The sequence below is a fragment of the Lygodium microphyllum genome, chromosome 2, assembly GCF_053477565.2.
Source record: "Lygodium microphyllum isolate KBCC chromosome 2, Lygodium_microphyllum_v1.1.10, whole genome shotgun sequence".
In the NCBI taxonomy this organism is placed as follows: Eukaryota; Viridiplantae; Streptophyta; class Polypodiopsida; order Schizaeales; family Lygodiaceae; genus Lygodium; species Lygodium microphyllum.
The window spans coordinates 158,647,864-158,668,658 of NC_141136.1; the positions used below are offsets into that span (position 1 = coordinate 158,647,864).

The 20,795-nt window shown below is 41.7% G+C and overlaps 1 protein-coding gene across 4 annotated transcripts in view; it reads left to right on the top strand.

The window, feature by feature from the left end:
* The window catches only part of GC6 (golgin Putative 6), a 69,475-nt gene that overhangs the window by 41,368 nt on the left and 7,312 nt on the right, over positions 1-20,795 (top strand). For 3 of the 4 annotated variants that reach the window (XM_087700406.1, XM_087700415.1, XM_087700422.1), the window contains exons 5-13: positions 12,722-12,868; positions 12,955-13,028; positions 13,117-13,186; positions 14,133-14,186; positions 14,335-14,430; positions 14,607-14,657; positions 14,742-14,828; positions 14,913-15,026; positions 15,117-15,188. In XM_087700406.1, the coding sequence (XP_087556532.1) occupies positions 12,722-12,868; positions 12,955-13,028; positions 13,117-13,186; positions 14,133-14,186; positions 14,335-14,430; positions 14,607-14,657; positions 14,742-14,828; positions 14,913-15,026; positions 15,117-15,188 (765 nt within the window). Of the gene's footprint in view, positions 1-12,721; positions 12,869-12,954; positions 13,029-13,116; positions 13,187-14,132; positions 14,187-14,334; positions 14,431-14,606; positions 14,658-14,741; positions 14,829-14,912; positions 15,027-15,116; positions 15,189-20,795 lie in introns of those variants that run through there. The other variant, XM_087700429.1, reaches the window with a different exon arrangement.

Below are 20,795 nucleotides of genomic sequence, written 5' to 3' on the forward strand. Positions count from 1 at the left end.
ATTCCCATATGCAGTCCCTAATCCACCATAGCATGAAAAATATTGCCACCACCAAAGTATCATTTCTGCCCCATCATTGCATGCATGCTCGGCTGTCCAAAATCCATTGGATTTGCACTACCAAAATGGCATTGCATTTGGGTATCCAATCCCACTAATATCATTTTCTTTTGCTCATTCCCAACCTTGCGTGCATCTTTAGGTTGTGGTGGCTGTTGTTTGGAAGCTTCTTGCCACCCAAAGACCTTTGAAGATGACATCTTCTTCTTTCCCTTGCTGTCTTTTTTGGTAGAATTCAAAACTCTCTCATAAATATGGATCTTTGGATAATTGAACAAAGATGCTAGTTGTTGCCTTTAAGTGAGCCTTGAATTGGTCGTCTTATTCTTCACCTCATTACTAGTCATCAACATCTCGTGGCCTTGAAGGATCCGCTTCTTGATCAACAACCACATTTTCTCTTTGTTGTCCATGTTGTAAGCTTGTTCTCCAAGATTAGACATTGCATTTTTACCTTCATTATGTGCATTTGGAGAATGGGATGCATCATCACTCCTTGATCCCATTTCACTGTAAGATTGACATACTTGCTATAAATGCTTAGCTGAACACAATTTAAGCATTAGAGCAAAACTTCTAACCTTCAATAGGTGCCTTGGGCAGTCTATTGGCCCCAAAATATGTGCCCCTTGTGGTATTTCTTTATCTTTAATTGCAAATGGATGGGATTACAAGTGAGATTCACTAATTCCCCTGCTAATCCAAGTGCCTCTTGCTGTCATAAATGACCAGCAAGTCTTCAAACCAATTTTTCCCTTGGTTTGCTTGGGGATTGTGACCAGTAAGACAATTTTAGGCCCAAATTTGATCTTGTCTAGCTAGTCTCCTCAATCTCCTTGAAATTCTTAAATTTCAACATCTGGAATTTGAGTCCTAGGTCCTCAATATTGAGCATGCATCCCAAGGCAATTGTCAAATTCTAATTTTTGCTGTAAATTAGGGTTTACAACAAAGATTAGCCAAAATCTTCACCCCTAATGACTCAAATGGTTGGATTTTGTAGAGATGACTTGAGAGATGGTTGGAGGATAAGAGAGAAGGTTGAAGAGAGAAAATTTAGGCTTCCATCGCGAGAAAATGGAAGAAATCAGTTGCTGCCTTGTTTAGATGGCCATGGAAGCCGTCTTCACTAATGGAACACCCCGAATATGATATTTCCTAGCTCAAAGAACCCTCAAACCATTGTCACCTACTGTTGTAGACTCCTCCTAGAGGGTCTCCTGCTAGTTGGAAATGGCTTGTCAACTGTTGCAACAACAATGGTCTCTCTCTCTCTTTCTCTCTCTCTATATATATAGGCTTTACAGCAGCAAAAACATAGCTGCTATTCACCAAGGCCTGAAACGGCTGAAATTTGTTGAGGGATTTCTTTTAGAGGAGAGAGAAATCTCTTATTTCTATCACAAGAAAGTGCTTAAATTTGCTGCTACTTTGTTGGAAACAGTTAAATGATTGCAACTCACTACAATAGGAACCCCACATGCAATCGCTGTGCTTGTGGGCCCCAAACTTGCTATCATTGCTTGTAGATAGCCTACAAGGGCTATCAAGTGCCTCCAATGGCCTCCTAAACAGGTGGCAACAGCTGTCTAACAGTTTTCAATGGCTAGGATGATCAACAATGCCTAGAAAATTGCAGTAGCAACTCTCTCTCCTCCTCTCCTAACCTTCACCATCTTGAGATGAGGCTCCTCATCCTATTGCATCTTATGTCGTTGTGGTCGTATGTGTCCTTGCTACATGTAATAATGACATGTAAGTAAAGACTTAGCACCAAAGGATGTACTACAAACCTGCCCACAAGATTATTTTGATGTGGGTCTCTACCACAACGGTCATAACTACCTCTACCATCATTCCTGCCTCGAATTGTGGTAGCATGAGAGGTGTGGGCTGCATCAACATTCTTCATGTCAACCTCTTCAATAAAGCTTCCTCTACATTTGAGTATGTAAAGCCACCCTCAAGAGCATTAATGCTAATGGCAATACAAAATGTGTCCCGTGACTTAGGGAGAGTAACAAGGAAGAACATAGACTTAATATTGTCATCGAAGACAATCTTCTACGATGTAAATGGTTGCAAATAGAATGGGACTCATCCAAATGAGTATTAGTAAAAGAAGAATATTGTTGAATCTCTTCATCAATAGAGCAATCAAAAGGTAATTTCAAGTTTACAATCAATTACATAAAACCTTCTAAATGTATTTTTCAACCATTTAATTAATTTTTTAGAATAGCACTTTGTCCTTGCTTAGAAATTTAGTTGTGCCCATACACAATTAAATTGGCTAGTCCATTTTGACTCTCAAGTGGTCTTGTGCAATGAATTAACCCTTGAACTAGTACTAATTTATTTATCAATGGCCTAGTTCCTATTGTCATTAGTGACACTTAATGGTTAAATATATGCCCTAGGCCAAATTTGACATTAGACACAACCTACTACCTGTCTAGTATAACTTATTCCAACTTTTTTCTCTGACATCTACTGCCATCTCAGGATCCTTGGCCCATCATTATGACTTATCTGACTTTTACATCACATGCGCAACTCACATATGCACATTTCATTCATGTTTAAGCCAAATGCTAAGTAAAGCATCTAAAATATACATCTCTAGGACATTAGATGCTTAGGGAGTCGAGATCATGGATCAAAGGGCATCTTGGGTAGCCCATGAGATGGCCTGCAAAATGTTACCTAGGACTCCTAAGAAACTAGTTTAAGGGGAAGTAACGACTAAACCGGTCATGCCATAAGACACTAATTGAGGTGGAGATCCGGGATCCACTGTACCAAGAGCCAGCTTTGATGAGCACAATGTTGAAGGGATGGAGAAGTGCTAGCTTCTTGGGAAAGACCCCCCTTAACCATGGTGGAATGGCACCACCATTGCCAAAAGGGGCTGATTTTGGTTTTGGAAAATGGGATGGGATTCAACTTTGGTGTGTGTAGAATACCGTGAGTTATGGGTGGTTTGATTTTGGGTATGGGTCTAATGCCCTTGGCCTTTGAGCAACAATTGTCATCTACATGGCCATATTTTTGGTAAATTGTACAATACTTGTTCTTTTTAGGTAAGTAATGCTAGAAGGGTCTTTGTGATAGTTGTCATTACCACTCCTTTTTTCCTTAAATGAAGGAGGCTGATCATCAGCATCGGATTGTGGTCTATGGTTAGGATCAATTGGGGAGGGTGGAATTGGGCCAAAATATGTAGGTGATTCCTTTTCACCCCCTGTTTTCTTCAATGGAGGTGACTCGTCAGCACAAGAGGAGGTTTTGTGCATTTAAGCAATCAAGGAGGGTGGTACAATATTTTGGAGGAGGATTCATCACACAACTAGACTAGGGATAGAGTGTGACACACTTATGGATATGGGGAGGTGCATAGGATACGGTGGTATTCCCAGTAACAAAGTATGAGGGTGCAAAATAGTACATCTATGAGTGTCTAATGATGGCCTAAAGCCTAAATGTGCATCAAAGACAATGTGTGGTAAGACTAGATAACTTGCGATAGGTTCAAAATAAGATTCTAGATGTAATATAGACGAATCCAAATGACAGTGTGTGTGTGCATAACCAAATAAGATTCTAGATAATTAGGGTCACACAAAAGTGAATTACATGAACATGCCACTAGGCTTGATTGTGAAGAACTTGGAATTTGAGTTGTGTCCTTGGTGGACAACTTTCCCTCAATTGAAAGATGATCAATCTTGTCAATAGAGTGCCCCAACTCAGATGCACCTTGTGAAGGAATATCAGGAGAAGAAGAGCTGGGATTTTGTGAGCGATCCCTAAAAGAAAGATTAGTAGGTGGAGAGTTATCCTCCAAATCAAGGCCACAATGCCTTATAAGAGTCTCCATTGAAGGAGTGATTGAAGAAAACACGAAAGGATCTCAAGATGGAGTGGTTTGAGTCATCCTAAGTTAACATGTGACATATAGTGTAACAAAGAACCAATAAGGCAATCGACGATAGCCTCAAATAACACTTTAGAAGAGCACTGGCTATGATTCCATGTGGAGATATGCTAGGGTTTGCAAAAGAAAGCATTGAGTGTACAACCCCAATTGAACTATAGTGAACGCAAACACTAACGTAAAAACACCAAAACTCTGAAACATAAAAATTAAGACGACTAAATAGCAAAGCTGTCCAACAATTAAGACAACTAAATAATGAATGAAAAATGCATAGAATGCTCAAGAGCAAAGCTGTCAAACAATAGTGAACGCAAACACTAACATAAAAACACCAAAACTCTGAAACACAAAAATTAAGACGACTAAATAATGAATGAAAATGTATAGAATGCTCAAGAACAAAGCTGTCCAACAATTAATGACTCTCAAGGGAGTGGGCTGGGGGAGATGTCAATGTGTTTGTCCATCAGAGATGGATCTCGAGTGCAATAGCCACCAATTGGAGTAGAGGTTGTGAAGAAAAGTGCTGAAAACACAAAAACAACCTGCTATAGATGATGACCAATAGTTAGGTATCAGCTGAACAGCAAAAATGCAGGCTAGTGTTGATGGTGACAAGGGCTGGAGGAGCTGGCAACACCAAGGCAGGTGGGGCGGTAGCTACTAGAGGAGATGGTGTGGAAACTCACCACAAAAACTCCACCAGGTCAGGTCAGCAGGAGATGGGTGGCCCCAACAGTAGCAAATTGATGGTGTCAATAGGATGGGAACAAATCTAGTCCACTCGATGATGAAGGGCAGCTATAGGATGTACACAATAGCAGTTGGAGATGGAGGGCAGCAACTGGTTGAAGGAGATTGCCTTCATTGAAGGGGGAAGACTTAGGATGCAAGGGATGCAAGTGACCTAGCACACTCTGCTATAGAGATGGAACCAACCAAAAGTGAGGAGTTTGCTTATGGGACATTGAAACACACTGAGTGGATTTGAGTTTTGGGGTTGTTTAATAAGTAATGAAGCTTTAATGTGTAATGCACCTTTTTTAGCTTAATGTGTCTTTTTCGGATACAATAAGTGTTAGCAGAGTATTTGTCAGCTCATGTGTGAGTCTGAGCTTGATCTGGGCTGGGCATTTTTATTAGGTATTTTAGGTATTTTTCTGGTGTGGCATTTTATGCCAGTGGAGCATTTTATGCACCAGTCGGCCAGCATTAATGCTGTCCAACCAGCATTATTGCTCCCCACTTTTTCAGCCTATTTATACTCAGTGGCTCCTCCTCAGTCAGTCACTTCATTTCACCATCTGCAGACTCTGTGGAGAGAGGAGCCAGTGCCAGTGCCCACGCAGCCAGTGACTCACTGTTGTATGCGACTGTCTCGTGTTCAGATATATGGATTCCATTTCCCGTGCATACATCTGAGTTCTCATCTGTATCATGTTCTTTTCTTTTCTCTTTTTGTCTTGTGTTTCAGCAGTCTATTTCAGCACATGTTTATGCTTCCACCGCTGCTCCACTTTTGACATGGTATCAGTTCTCAGGATTTGTGTTTCTGCTGTGTTTTCTTGCTGATTTCAGGACTGTTTTGTACCCCTGCTGATCAGACGACTGCTGTCGCAGCCAGGCGACCTGTTTTGGGGCTGTTTTCAGCCTGCGTTTTTTGCAGTTTTGCCATCGCCTGCTGCCTACGCACCCTCTGCTGCCTGCGTTTTTCATCTGCAGCTGCTGGCGACAGTTTTCTACCTATTTTTTCTCCAGTTTACAGCCTGCGTTTTGCTGATTCAGCATCTCTCGTGGCTAGGTGACTATTACTTCAGGCCGCTTTCTCTGTTTTTGGCAGTTTTTGACTGATTTTTTGACTTTCTGCAGCAGATTTTGTCTTCTATTGATCAGATTTTGGGTTCTATTGCATGTGAACTCTCCTTTTCTGTAGTCTGTGCTTGTGTTTTGGCTGTGTTTCCTCTCTCAATTCCATCTCTTCTCTACTTCTCTTCTTATCCTCTCCATATGGCTCCTCCGTGCACTTCCACTGATGATAAGTTACATGGACCTGATTATCTCACATGGAGTGCTGTCATGAAAGCTTGGTTTGTGCAGAAGCGGCTATGGTACATCGTCTGTGGAGCTATTGCTCGACCTCTCCGTCCTTTTCCTCTTCCTGAAGACTTTAATGAGGACAACCATGAGGAAGCGGTGCTCACATGGGACTCGGACGATGCTCGTGCTTACTCGGCGTTGCTTCGGTGTATTTCTAAAGCGGTCTTACCGGCGGTTACCTCCTGTAGGACGTCTCCTGAAGTATGGCAGAAGTTGCAGTAGATGTACGAGGCACCTTCCACCATGCGGGTCGTCACACTTTATGGCCAGCTCCAGCAGATGAAGTTTGAGCCGAAAGATACTATTCAGTCCTTTCTTCTTCGTGTTACGCAGGTACAGGACCAGCTTCAGCACATGCAATCTGCTCTTCCCGAGGTGCATCTTATCGGAACGGTCCTCTACAAGCTCCCCCCGGAGTTTGATGGAGTAGCCAATGCTTTGCGGGCGCAGACATCATCGACTCTTGTCAGTTTTACACATATGACCTCGACGCTTCTTGAGCATGAGGCATCCTTGAGATTACAGGGGCGGCTTCCGGCACATTATGGAGGTGAGGCTTATGTAGCTTCAGAGAGGGGTGACGGGAAGAAGAAGTCGAAGGCCCAGTGTTACCATTGTGGCAAGAAGGGACATTCGCGGAAGGACTGCAAGAAGTTAGCGGCTTCCAGGAAGAAGGAGCAGAAGACGAAGCGGGATGCTGGCTCTACCAATGAGTCCTCTCCTTCATCAGACTCCGACTCCGATCTTCCGACCAAGGTGAAGTCCAAGGCGCGAAAGGGATCCTCTTCTTTGGATCGCGGAAAGGGCTTGGTGGCCCCTTCCTCGGCTGCTTTCTAGTGGTGGTGATGAGGTCATCCCTCACGACTCTTTTGTGCCAGAGAGGGAGTGTGAGCGGGTGTTCAGATGGGGCAGCCGCGCCTCATCTATATTTTTATACAGGTGCACAGGTTCCAGAGAGGGACGTCCCTGACACATCGACTTCAGTCTGGCGGAATCAAATCCTGGAGCTGGGATTGACATCCAGGTTCATGCTGAGCTGGTTATCTGACAGAGAGCGGGAGGCTTTCGTCTGGAGCTCACATGAGGGGACACTTTGGCGGTCTGGTCAAAGGCGGGGAATCCATGGTCACCTATGTTCAGAGGCATTTTTGACAGGATGGTCTTGTATGCTACTGCGAGACATTGATGATGGACACAGAGACATGCTATGATCTTCTCTATTTTCAGGTGTTTGGTACGATTGACATCAGGTTCTCTCCGAGGCACCTTGGTGGTGGCTTGATCACCCACTGCTTGGGTATCCATGGTTCTACTTGGTGGTTCTATGTTGTATAGTTTCTGATCCCTTTTCATTGTACTATTGTATTGTATCAGATCACTCATGATCTGAGAGAGGGTGTTAGCAGAGTATTTGTCAGCTCATGTGTGAGTCTGAGCTTGATCTGGGCTGGGCATTTTTATTAGGTATTTTAGGTATTTTTCTGGTGTGGCATTTTATGCCAGTGGAGCATTTTATGCACCAGTCGGCCAGCATTAATGCTGTCCGACCAGCATTATTGCTCCCCACTTTTTCAGCCTATTTATACTCAGTGGCTCCTCCTCAGTCAGTCACTTCATTTCACCATCTGTAGACTCTGTGGAGAGAGGAGCCAGTGCCAGTGCCCACGCAGCCAGTGACTCACTGTTGTATGCGATTGTCTCGTGTTCAGATATATGGATTCCATTTCCCGTGCATACATCTGAGTTCTCATATGTATCGTGTTCTTTTCTTTTCTCTTTTTGTCTTGTGTTTCAGCAGTTTATTTCAGCACGTGTTTATGCTTCCACCGCTGCTCCACTTCTGACAATAAGATCACCCAAGGCTATTACTTCTTTGTCAAACCCTCCCCTTGATAGTGCACTAGCAAATGAATCCAATTTAGCTATCCCCATTCCACCCTGACCCTCGACACCCACCCCCTCCTTCCAGATTACCTCTTCACACCCCTACTCCCTCGACACCATCCCTTCTTCTCCCTCATGTCTTTCCCTCCCTCCTCGGCTTCTACCATCCCTTGGTCTTCTTTGGGGTCCCTCAGTCCCTTGAAGGGGACCTTCCTTCCATTGATAAGGAGGAGTTGCTATCAATTACAAGTGAATCATAAGCCCGTGAGGCTTCACAACCTCTCATATGAACAATAGTCTTTTGTAATCGTCGGGTGGTTCTAGCGTTTGATGGAGGAACTGGAGTCTCTTCCTCTCTAGAGGCACCGCAGGGACCTCGAAGATCAACCATGTTGCAATAGCAAACTAGGTGTTTGCTGTGTGTGAACTATGCCATGATGACTAGGATATTGGAGATTCATGAGCTCACCATTCTTTAGGAGGCTCTTGCACAAAATACATGGCATCATGTGATGCAAGTGGAGCTCATTTCTATCAAGAAAAATGACACATGTGAGATAGTTTTGTGACCCTTGAGCCAAAGATTATTGATGTGAAGTAAATCTTCAAGGCAAAGTACTTGGTGGATAACATCTTGGACAAGCACAAGGTGAGGCTTGTTGCCAAGGCTTTCGCACAAAAGGCTGAGTTGGATTATGCAGAGGCTTTTGCTATGATTGCTCGAATGTCTATCATTTGGACCGCTTTAGCCCTTGCAATTTATCGCCATGGGCACTTATATCAGATGGATTTAAAATGTGCATTCCTCATCAGTGCCTTACAGGAGGAGATTGATGTGGATTAGCCTCCAAGTTTCATTGTGCTAGGCAAGGAGGATGTCACAAGACTGTGACAACTATTACCTTTTTGTTGATTTATTTATTACATATTTTATTTGGTTTTTCTTTTTGGAATGATCCCTCTTGAAATCTAAACGCCTGAGTTACATGGCCAGTTTGTGAAACGGACAGGAATGTCTAGTGAGTCAAGACTGGACAGTTAAGGTCCAGTATAAGTCTGGAAGAGACTGATGGCATTGTAGATTGACAAGTCTGGAAGAGACTTGTGAAAGTGCATATGGACAAGTGTGTTGAAGAACTAGCCTGGAAGAGACTAGTTCAAAGTGAAGATGGACAAATCTTCAAGAGATTAGTCCATGTGGGGTCATCAGTGGAAATTCACTTTCAGTTGAGCTACATTACAGATTTGGATGTAGCCATAGTCTGCAAAGATGGTCAGAAGACTAGTGGGGATGCAATGGAAGCAACTCCTAAAATTAAGGGAGTTATTATTTTTGGACCCCAGAATCTGTTCGCATCATTATCTTCCTTTTTGTACGAGGATTAATCCTTTGGTCGTGCCGAGGTCAAATATTGAACCAAGGATGGAGAATTTTAGACCGAAACGTTTAAACAGGAAAATTGTTACATGTATGCCATGTGTCACAATTTGGGCATAAATTCCCAAAAGAGAGAGGGCAGCACAAAAACGAGTTTCAATGCATGGGGGGCTCATTTTTGTGAAAGGGAGATGGATTGCTGCAGATGGAAAGCTCTTGAGAGCTGGTATACCTTGTCTATGATGCACAGAGGCTTGAGCTTGCTTCCTACTCTCTCTCTTTCTCTCCCTGACAGTATGGTTATGTTGCAGAATCAAGGGCCTTTCTTCTGATTCAGGTACAGCTGTGTGGAATATGTTGTTTTTGCACGAGGCAAGAGCCTCTTTTCTCCAGGAACAGGAGCAGTTGTATGCTGTCCCAGCAGGGATAGGTGAGGGTGGTAACCTCACCAAGCAAGTGCCTGAAACAGCACTAAACCAGAACTAATTCTGGACTGTTCAGAGGGTATTTCAGAGCCCAATTGATGTCAGAATCAAGGGGCACTTGGCATAAATGATGCAGGACAGTGCATGGATCAGTATGAGTTGAAAACAGGTTTCAGAACAGGTCTGAACCAGCAATTACGGTGGGCTGAACAGTACAGGGAACAGTATGAGTTGTAAACAGGTTTCAGAACAGGTCTGAACCAGTAAATACAGCAGGTTGAAATGGTCAACTCTGCACTCCAACTAGAAGATTCAGACTCGGGCAGAGTTTCCCCTCCTGGTCAACTTGATTTGGGTAAGTAATTGTACTGTTATGCTGTCAAATTTCACCTAGAATAGGTGAAAGACAACCCATTGTACTTTCTCTTTTTAAAAATAAAGAAATACCGCAAGGGGCGCCTAACTTAGGGGCCAACAGGGTGTATGTGTTGCAACAGGAGCATTCTAGCTTCCTGTATGTCTCCTTGATTCTGTGTCTTTAAGTTTAGGTAAAGTGGACGACTGTAAATTGGGTGAAAGCATTTATATAGATTTTGGTTGTACACTACCGCCCTTCTCAGTGAACAGGCCGGTTTCAGAGGATCAAGTCTATCACTTGTGAAAGGCTCTTTATGGCCCTAAGCAAGCTCCTAGGGCTTGGTATCAACAAATTGATTGCTGAAGATAGATGAATGCATGTGCCCTATTTATAGACACAAGTGTCACTGAACTGTCTAGGGTCATGCTGCAACTATCTCCGGCAGCTCCCAGTCACTAATAAACGATACAAATAAAGCCTTTTTGGGGCTATAAATGGAAACAAAATAGGAACTAATGGAATACAATGAACTTGTGATATTGGTTTGTCAACAATCTCCTCCATCCTTATGAAGTTGCTTTGCCATTGAAACTAGTCCTTTCATGGGTTCAATTGATACCTTGTTTTACTCTTGATGAGTAGTGTGTAGAAAACCAGTCATGACTTGAAAGGAATAGGGAAAGTATGGGCAACTTCACATATACTTGGTCAAAGAACAGTCGATATATTGCATAGGCCTTGGCCGCCAACACATATCAATTTGATGTATTTGCTGTTTACAACACTAATAAGGTCCAAAGTTGGCTCGAGCAAGAGCCAAGAATGTGTTTTTGTCTACTTGCAAGTATGAATAAAAATGAGAAATTGAATAATCGAGTGTCAAACAAATTGCATGAATTTGATTCTTGTGAGGAAACAAACTTGCTGTTTAAAAACACAGAAGATGCCTTGTGTAGTGGCACCTTGGCTGCTGGTGGCATATTTTAGGCTGGCTTTAAACTAGCCAATTGGGAGATTAAGATTTAAGAGGGCCCCTCATGAAAAATTGTGGATGTCAAGAAAGAAGGGGGAGTTTAGCTGTGATGGATGGAGAGGAGGAAAGCTCAATAGAAAAAGGGAATGGGCTGCTGATGCACATGACAGATGAGTAAGGATGGGCTGCTGCACATGATGTGCAGGCTGCAAGGGAGAAGAGCCATTCTGAAACAAATATGTGGGCTGTGATTAGTGCTGAAGCCGTAGGTTCTCTTCTGCCTCTTGCTTCCTTGCTTTTTCTCCTCTTCTCCCCTCAGGTTCTCTGCTTCTTCTGAGAGCATTGGTGGCAGGAGGAGTTGTGTGTGGGGAAGAAACTGCAATGAGAGCTTGAGATGTACAGGTCAGAGCTTCTGTTGTGATACAAGTTGTTGAAACAGCTAGATCAAGAGAAGCCGCACACTTAGAAGGCAAAGGATCTTTTCACAATCAGAAATATGATGGCCACTGATAAGGATGAGCGCATGATGATGCAAACCGCCCAGAGGCAGCAGCTGGGCACGCAGTCAGCCAATCATACAAGCAAAATTCTAGACTGTCTAACTTGTACTCTCTCTCAATGGACTCTTATTGATGAAGATACAAGAGAAACCACACACCTAGAAGGCAAAGGATGTGTGTAACTTGTACTGTCTCTCAATGAACTCTTATTTTCTTCAGGCAAAGGATGTGTGTAACTTGTACTATCTCTCAAGGAACTCTTATTAATGAAATACAAGTGCCTAAGCTTTAAAATCAACTTCAGTTAGCAGGTGTTCCTATGAGGAAAAAGCTTCTCCCACACAAGAGCATAAAATATGCCCAATGGTAGGGTGTGCTCACACTAGAATGACCAAAAGGAATACAACACTTTCAACAACAAAATGAAAGCTGATTTGCCACTTGAAATCACACTCCTTTCCGTTTTTTATGTGTTTCTCCATGGATGGCGTAATATAGCCCAAATGAGCATAGCCACCAACAATAATCAGCATCTAAGAGGGAAATATGGTCAAAGAAATTTGAGTACGGTGGGAAAAAAGGGTTTTCAAACTTTTGGCCCAAACAAGACAAGGAGAGGCATTGGGATCATGGATATGGAACACAAGTATACTTTGTCCCTGTATTGTTCTCAGCTACTATTGGTCATGTTGCTCTAATCACATGCCTCAAACTGTTCTCTAGTGTCAACTTCGCACATACTAACAGCAAAAGAAAGAATAATGGTGCAGCTGGTGTTGCTTGGCAAACATGACCATGCTTTTAATCTCTGGATTTGTCTCTAATTCTTTACTTAATATCTCAAAACCCTTAGTTGAAAGATATTATTTGTCATGGCCTTTCATTAAATATCCTGTTCTTCTTTCTGTTAATACTCTTGCTGTTGATGATGTTAAGTGTTTTAACCTTTTGTCAAGTCATGAACTTTAGGCATATAACTATAGATGTGCTTTCTTTGCTTTATGCCCATAAAGTGTTTGGTTCAAATGACCAGTAATTAAGTCAATAACATAATGCAAATATTCGAATTGGAACTTGACTTTGGGAAAATGTTTGAATCTCAATAGATCAGAGGTGGGCTTGAAACATTAGTAAATGCATTGGCATCAACGGAAAGTTTCAGTGGAAACAAAAGCCAGGTCCAACCTGCTGTGGTGAACTCAGAATTGCTAGCAAGGGAGCCTGGAAGTGCTTCATTGTTATTGAGTCTACTGGTGGGACTTTCTGAGTTGATAATCGTTCATGTTTGATGAAGATTTTTATTTATCTTGGTTGCAGAACTGATTGTCATATTTGGCAGGAGGAGGAAGATTTCTATGTTCGGTATTATACTTTACGCTTGCTCACAACACTGTCTACTAACTGCTCAGTAAGGTACCACAACTTTTCCTGAAGTGATACAAAGACTGGTGGCCGTTTGTCTTATTGTACTCAATGAATGCTTGGATGCTGCAAAAAAAAGATTGCAGGAGGCAATATTGACAACTCCACAAGGAATTACTCGCCTAATGGACATGATGCAGGACCGCGAGGTAATTGGGATCATGATTGCAGCATGTGAATGTGGCATTCAATAAGGCATGGATGTAGTTAAAATCAAATAAAAGCCTAGAATGTTTTCCTTGTGATAAAGCACAACTACATGACGTTAGGGTGGATATTTTGGTGGAAACAAGTTTGGAACTTTACTGCTCGTGTCACATGTTTCAGCCTATGAGATGGATGAATAATAAACAAGGTGTTATTAGCTCTAATGGTCTGTTTCTTAACGGGTTCCGTATTGAACTTGTGGGACGGGTCCATTCTACATTAAACTTGTCCTCATCAACTTGGTCAGCAGTTGTTGAAGTTCTAGTGCTTCAGCATTTTGAACCCTTTTGGTGTCATCATTACGACCACATATTTCCCCCAGGCTATGCAACTTCTATGACTGGGTTTTGAAAAAATTGGTAAGGCCCATCTCCTTTATTGTCACCAACAGCAAGGAGATGTTCTATCTGAATCTTTGTTGTGTTTAGGTATAGATAGCGTGCCTTGGTTTTTTCTCTAAGTTTACATGTTGCCATTGTCATAGTTTATCCTTCAAAGTAAATTGATCTTAGGTAAAAGACAGGCAATTTGGTGGCTCTACATGATTCCTTGTATCAGGATCCTGCTCTTTAGAGGGGCCAGCCTGAGAGCTCCCCATTTTTGTTTGTTTCTTTTTTTTTCTTTGGGGTGATATTTTATACCTACAGAGAGAAATCTTTATAGTGGTTTCAGGCATGTCGATTCAGAAAAGGATCTTTGTTTTAAGGATAGAAGTATAACTCATAAGGGAAAAGACCTCCAGTGCTATACTTCAGAACACCAGTTTTATCTGGAGGTTTTGGTTTCACCAGATTTCCATCAGTAACTTGCAGAATAATTCTTCTGAAACATAACTTCCTAGCATAGCTTCTGAAATGTAACTTCTTAACAATGCTTTGTCTTCAACAGGTCATTCGAAATGAAGCTTTGTTGCTCTTAACCCATTTGACACGTTCAGCAGAGGTTTACTTTCTACCCAAAAGCTAGATTGTAGAAGTTTGTGTCTTGCTTTGTTAACACCAATAATTCACCAGAAACATCCAAGTTGGTGAATGGAAAGTCCTTGCTGTTTATGGATTTTACACTCCTTTGATGAGGTTACATATTCCAGGAAATTCAAAAAATAGCTGTTTTCGAAGGTGCATTCGAAAAAATTTTCAATATCATCATTGAGGAAGGTGGTTCTGATGGGGGCATAGTTGTTCAGGTCTGCTAATTTGTCATTACTGCGTATTGCTCATGTCTATGTTTCTATACTTTGCTGTGAATTGTATGTGATAGCCTGAGGATTCAGTGTGCTAAGACTTGATTAATTTGGAAGTTTGATCTTCACAAGTTTTCTTTGAGGAACATTAAAACAGGGCATGTGTCATTATAACACAGGATTGTCTGGAGCTTCTAAACAATATTCTCCGTACAAGTGCATCTAACCAGGTCAGCAGTTTTGACTATGTATTCAGCTTAAAAGAAGAATATGTTAAACTCAGTTCTAATGTCTGCTTGTTCTGTTTGTTGAAGACCTTTCTACGAGAGACTTTAGGTCTCCAACCGGTTGCCTTGTTATTAAAACTTAGGAGCAGCGCGCACAGTTTTTCACAACAAAAGGTATTACCTTGGAACCGTTTGCTAAAGGTTCTGTCTTGCGGTTGTGGAGAAAAAAGTGATAAGAAATATTCACGTGGTACACAGGTTGTCAATTTGTTGTGCATCTTGGAAACTGCCATGTTGCTTCTAGCTGGGAGTACAGAAAAGGAGCCTGAAAAGGATTTCAATCTGATCGCTAACCAAACAGTTCTGGCCCAGGTATACCTATAATCACAGACTCTGTTTCTGTTGGTTAGGTTGTTTTCACAATATGTAACAAAGATTCCATTGACTTTTTGATTTGACCAGAATAATCTGTTGGACTACCTCCTAGTACTTTCAGTGGAGGGAAGGGTGTCTGCTTCCGCTATTCGTTGTACAGTAAGTCTTACTTCCTAGAAAGTGCCTCACATTGAGGCAATATTTTCTCCACTTGTAATTTTCAGTCTGGTTGCGATGTGGGTGGTGGCACGCTGGTGTCCCTGCGTGTGTGTGTTCACGCATGTGTCCATGTTTACACGTGTGTACTTGTGTTTTTGAAAAGGGTTTTGATTTTTTCTATTTTTTTGTGGGGGGGAAGGGGGGGGGGGGCGTGTGGTGGTGTGAATGGTGCTACAGACATAGAGTCAAATAAAGCAACCAAATCTTTAGACCAATGGGAATCTCTAGGTTGGGGTTAGTTAAAGTATACTTTTTTCTTTCATTTTTGGGAACTTTGAGAATGACCTCATGCTCATGTTAAACAGTCTTAAATGCAGTGTTCTAAATCCTCTTTTTGCAAGAACATTTAGAAAGACTTGCACCTAGGAAACAAATGCATTGGAATTTCTAAGATTGGACTCTAATGCCAGTAATTTACAAGCTGATCATTGAAATGATAAAGGAAAGGCTTAAGAACATTCTGCATAAAGACTTGCACCAACCCAATATGGTTCGGTGCCTAGACAACAAATTACTGATAACACACACAGTATTTTGCAATGATTTGTTGCCACAGGTGGATGTGGTGAAAGCATTGGGCATCATTCATTGGGATTACATTGCACAGCTGTGATGGCTAAGCTTAGCAGAGAATTCTAAATATGATATATTGGCTTAAGTTCATCCTTGTGTAATTTGACAAGTCTATCCGATTCATGGTCATTAGGTCAAGGATATCCTCTCAGTGCTTTGCTCCATGCCATTACGTCTGGATAATTTAACTCCTACAGATATTTTCACGGCCTGTGATTGGAAAATGGGAAAATTTTAGTTGCTGAACCTTACACTGATGGCTTTTTTCCTTAGAATATTCAGCAGGATTTCCAAGTTTTGATGTTGGCATTGAGATGGTTTTGAGAGGCAGCATCACTTGGTAGTTCGGAAAATCTGTGTTGCTACCATTGAAGGAGGAGAGCTAGAATTTTATTATTTGGTCTGGCACTAATGTCGTTCAGATGATATGGTAAGTTGTTTGGCATCTTAGCGGTAATTTTCCTGGCTATAATAAGGCTTATAACTTATTGGAAATTGGTGCTCAATCTTTTATAGTCTGGTAGACCGTCTAGTAGACCATCTGAAATGGTTGATTCTTTGATACGGGAATATTCACAAGAGTTGAGATTCGAAAATGTTTTTGGCTCATGTGAGCCTCCATGCTTATTGCATATCCCAAAAAAATATGAACAGTTTAATACATGTTGTTTTGCATTCAGATCTGTTCTGACTCATGTACAATAGGAGAAGTTGGAATTTGGGTTTCCACTATTGTCGAGCATGGCATGTCATTTGCCTTCAGATTGAGCCAGCCAGCCATATGATCCGGAAGGACTTGAAGATGGACAGCAATATTGGATGCTTGCTAGAAATGAGGGCTGGCAGAGTGCTTTTATGAGATAAACTTAAAACAAAACTTAATGAACATTTGGGAAATCAACCAATCTCTGGAACGTAGAAGTTTCCATTGGAGATGCACTATGTGAGTGCTTACGGTTGGGACAACTTTGGCAAATAGATTAATGGCATCAGCCAATTTCCCTTCAACACTCCAGGAGAAAAACACTGGAAGCCAGCTCTGTAGACATGTATAGCTGTGAGGCCAACTATGCCAGCAGCTGTGTTGCCATATCCATCTCCCTAGCTGCCATCATGTTCTCTACCTATGCCAGGCAGACCTCTATAGAACCCGTCTAGCATTGTTGGACTCCCGTCTTTTTGGTGAAAGGAGGGTAACTGAGACATGTTGCAACTGTAATTTTGGGATGTTGTAAGCAGCAGAGTGCAAGTTTGTGCTCGTTTTCAGACTTCGGAACAGCTGGAGAAACACGAGCCTGATGTCATAAGGATGCGTATTTTTGAAACCTCGGGATTAATTTTTAATCACATGGTTAAGTAAATGTTGCACATGTGAGGTGTAACTAGGGTTAGAGTAAATTTACGAGCCCCGGACCCAAGGAAATCACGGGATCTCAAAGACAAAAGTTGCTACAAGTTATATTGCAAAAGTAATTGGTGGTATCTAGTACCAATTGTTGACCTAGGTCATTCATTTGGCCATAAGTATCAGTTGATGACTCTAGAGAAGTGGCATTTAATGGTGCCTAAGGCCAATTTGATGGTCAAAGATGGCAGAAAGGCATTCGGAAATGGAAGTTGCCTAGCCAATTTAATCATTGGCCAGTCAAATTATTTGTCTAGGGACCAAAATAATTAGTAGATTAATTTTCAGTATTTAAAGACTGAAGTTTAATATTTAATTATGGATAATGCTGAAAAACCCATTTGGGAAGGCTGCCATTTGGCAAACTTGCCCATGAAGGCTGGTGGGAGGCTAAAGAAGAGGAAAAACGTAACCATTATGATGTTGTGAATTGTGGGGAGTTGTTGGAGCTGGTTGGGACTGTTTTTTCTCCATTTTCCAACAAGAAAGAGCAAGGTGGCTGCAGGTGACAGCTCTTGGGGACCCCCAAACTACAAGCGACAGCATTTGGGCTGCTGGCGGCAGCATTTATTCCAAGCGACAGCAGGGAGAGGATTCCCAACAGCAAGCAACAACTTCTACAAGCTGCTAAGACAATGCAGCAGCATTTAATGACTGATTCTCTTCAGTTCTTCACAAAGAAAGTCTGAATTTTCTCTCTCCTCAGCATTCTCTCTCATCTCCCAGTCTTTCTACAGCCTTGCTCCGAATATTACAGCATTGAGATCAACAGAGGCTAAGAAATTTCAAATTTCTTTGTTGTAAACCCTAATCTATAACAGAAATTAGAGTTTAGCTAGGGTTTAGCAACATCCTCAAGAAGGGTGCAAAAAATTGGAAGCTCCAAGACTTGGATTCAATAAGGTTGAAGTTGTTTTCAATCAATTCAAGTGGAGAGACTAGAAAATCAATGAATTTGAGGCATTTTCCATCTCCATCAAAGCGAATAAAGGCCAATTGACTGCCTAAATTAAGGGGCAAATCAGATTAAAGACTTGTTGGTCATTATGGACAGCAAGGGGAGTTGGAATACTGAAAGGGATTGGGAAAATCCCACTGTACATCAACTTTTTCTTCAATTAAGAAATACCGAAAGGAGCACTAGTTTTGGGGCCAACGGGGTGTCCATTGTCCAAGATTATGAGTTAATTTTCATTTCTCAGTTTTTTAATAAATGTTGCTGCTGGAATTAAGTTGTAATGAGGGAATTACTAGCCATCCATGGAAGGAAGATTGGTTTCATGATTCCATTGCCAGGATCACCATTAAATCCTTTAAATCGGTGGATCCGTGGCACTTTATTGCAGATTGCGACTATTGCATAAGTGCCGAAATCGCTCTCAGTAGTGAATTACAGTAACGAGCATGTCTTCACATGGTGATATAAGTGGAGAAGATGCATCACTCATTGGTCAGTCACATGGTGAAGGGAAAAATGCAATGATCGATGTTGGGCATGGTTCTTGGCATGGATAGCAAGCTGAAAATGTGGGAAATGACCCAAATGTTGGCACTTTAATGCATAAAGAGGTTGATGACCAGCAAGGGGCCTGAAGAACTTGATGATAACTTCAAGGATCGAATGCGTACAACAACAAATCTTTTTGCTAAATTTGCAAAGGATCCCTAGTTTTCTTGATTCATGAATGCTCTAAGGAAGGAGAGCAAAGGCAAAGAGAAGAAGACATGTTCTATAGCTTCGAGATAGCCACAAGAACCGAAGGAAATGCCTAACTCTTCTTTGAAAGAGCCCAAAATGCCTGATGAGCACAGATAGTTGGTACCCGTGGGGCACTGACTGCAAAAATGCATGGCCAACTTGATATTGCCAATCCATTGGAACATGGGCAGCAAGGTAAGTATGCACATGCAAGCATGGGACGGCAAGGATACATTGGTGGTGGTACCATTTTTCATGCTATGGTTGAATAGGCATCACACACGGGAATGTATAGCTCAAATCCCTATGGTATGCAGCAACCAATGCATAGCTCACAACATCTAATGTATCTGGGCAATGCAAGTGGAATGCCTAATCCCATCTATGGCAGCATAGGCATGATGCCTGGGCACAAAGCGGGCCATATGGATATGTATCTACACCCCTAGGGATTGTTGGAGCACAAGGATTTGGTGTTGGTCATGTAGGAGCATCTAATAGTACTGGTTATCATGTAAATACAGCAAATGCACCCTTTTTGCAACAACCTACTTATGATAACTTGACTCCCATAGGTCTGCCGAAGGACTATGATGAAGGTGGAAGCTAAAAGCACTTGTTTGTATTCAACAGTTTGATGCAACCTACTTTGGAGGCAACTTCACAGAGGCATCTAAGATACGAAAGGCAGCCACATTTTTTAAGGGAAATGCATTGCAATGGTGGTCTATACTTCTTATTCAAGGGAAGTCACCTAGCACTTAGGTCCAATTCAAGCAAATGTTTGTTTCAAATTGGTTGACAAGTACCTTTGAAGTAAACATTATGACAACTTGGAATCGATTGAATTCCAAAGATTGCAAGAACTTCGATCAGTATAATAAGAACTTTGGGATGCATTGCTGCCAATTACTTCTTATCTCACAGTATCCCTCTATGCAAGTGGAGAAGTATATTTGTGGTTTCCCAAAGGGTATTTGGGATTTTTGCATTAAGTCAACTATTTCAAGCATGTCTCAACTTATAGAAACTGCTACTACAACCGATAGATTGCTGCATGGAAAGGATGTAGGATTCCAAGATAGTGATGTCAAGCCACATGCCATTGGGGCCAAGGCTAAGAGAAAGGGTAAATCTGAAAATAAAGCTGAAAATCAGGTCAGATCTGAAAATAGAACTGGAAAGAGGAATGGATCTCAAAGAAAGAGTGGGAAAAATGATGCACGACTTAAGGAGCTGATGGCTGCAAATAAATGCTTTATTTGTGAACAAGGAGGACACATGGCACGCAGTTGTCCTCATAAACAGTAAGCTGAAAAGGATGATAATAAGGGAAAGAAATGCAAAACCACTACTAGTTTAGTGTCTGATGTAGTGGCAGATCGACCCAATGATGATAGCACTAAACTTTGCAGGACAGGGCAAAATTAGAGTCAGCATGCATTGATTTTTCTTGATCCAGGGGCACGATCAAATTTCATCTCTTGATTTGGCAACCATTTAGGTATCAGAGAGAATGAGATGGGGGCCATGGGTGAGGTTGGTATGGTATGCAAGGGACATGCAAAGCCGGTCACTCCTATCATTGGAAAGCTTCGTTTGCACATTCAAAGTTAGGTGGATAGCGAAGAGTTCTTAATTGCTCCATTGGAAGGATGTGATGTTTTGCTTGGTATGCGTAGGTGCCATCGTGTGCATGCAGTGATTAATGCTCATGATAAGATTGTGACTCTCTTCCATCGAGTCAAAGTAGATAATTAGGATGTAAAATTGAGAGGGAAATTTGCCCCTGTTGTATCTACTTCTACTATTTCAAAGTATTGAAAAATCATCTTTCAACTTGGTTTTTACCAAGGAAAAGAGTGATAAT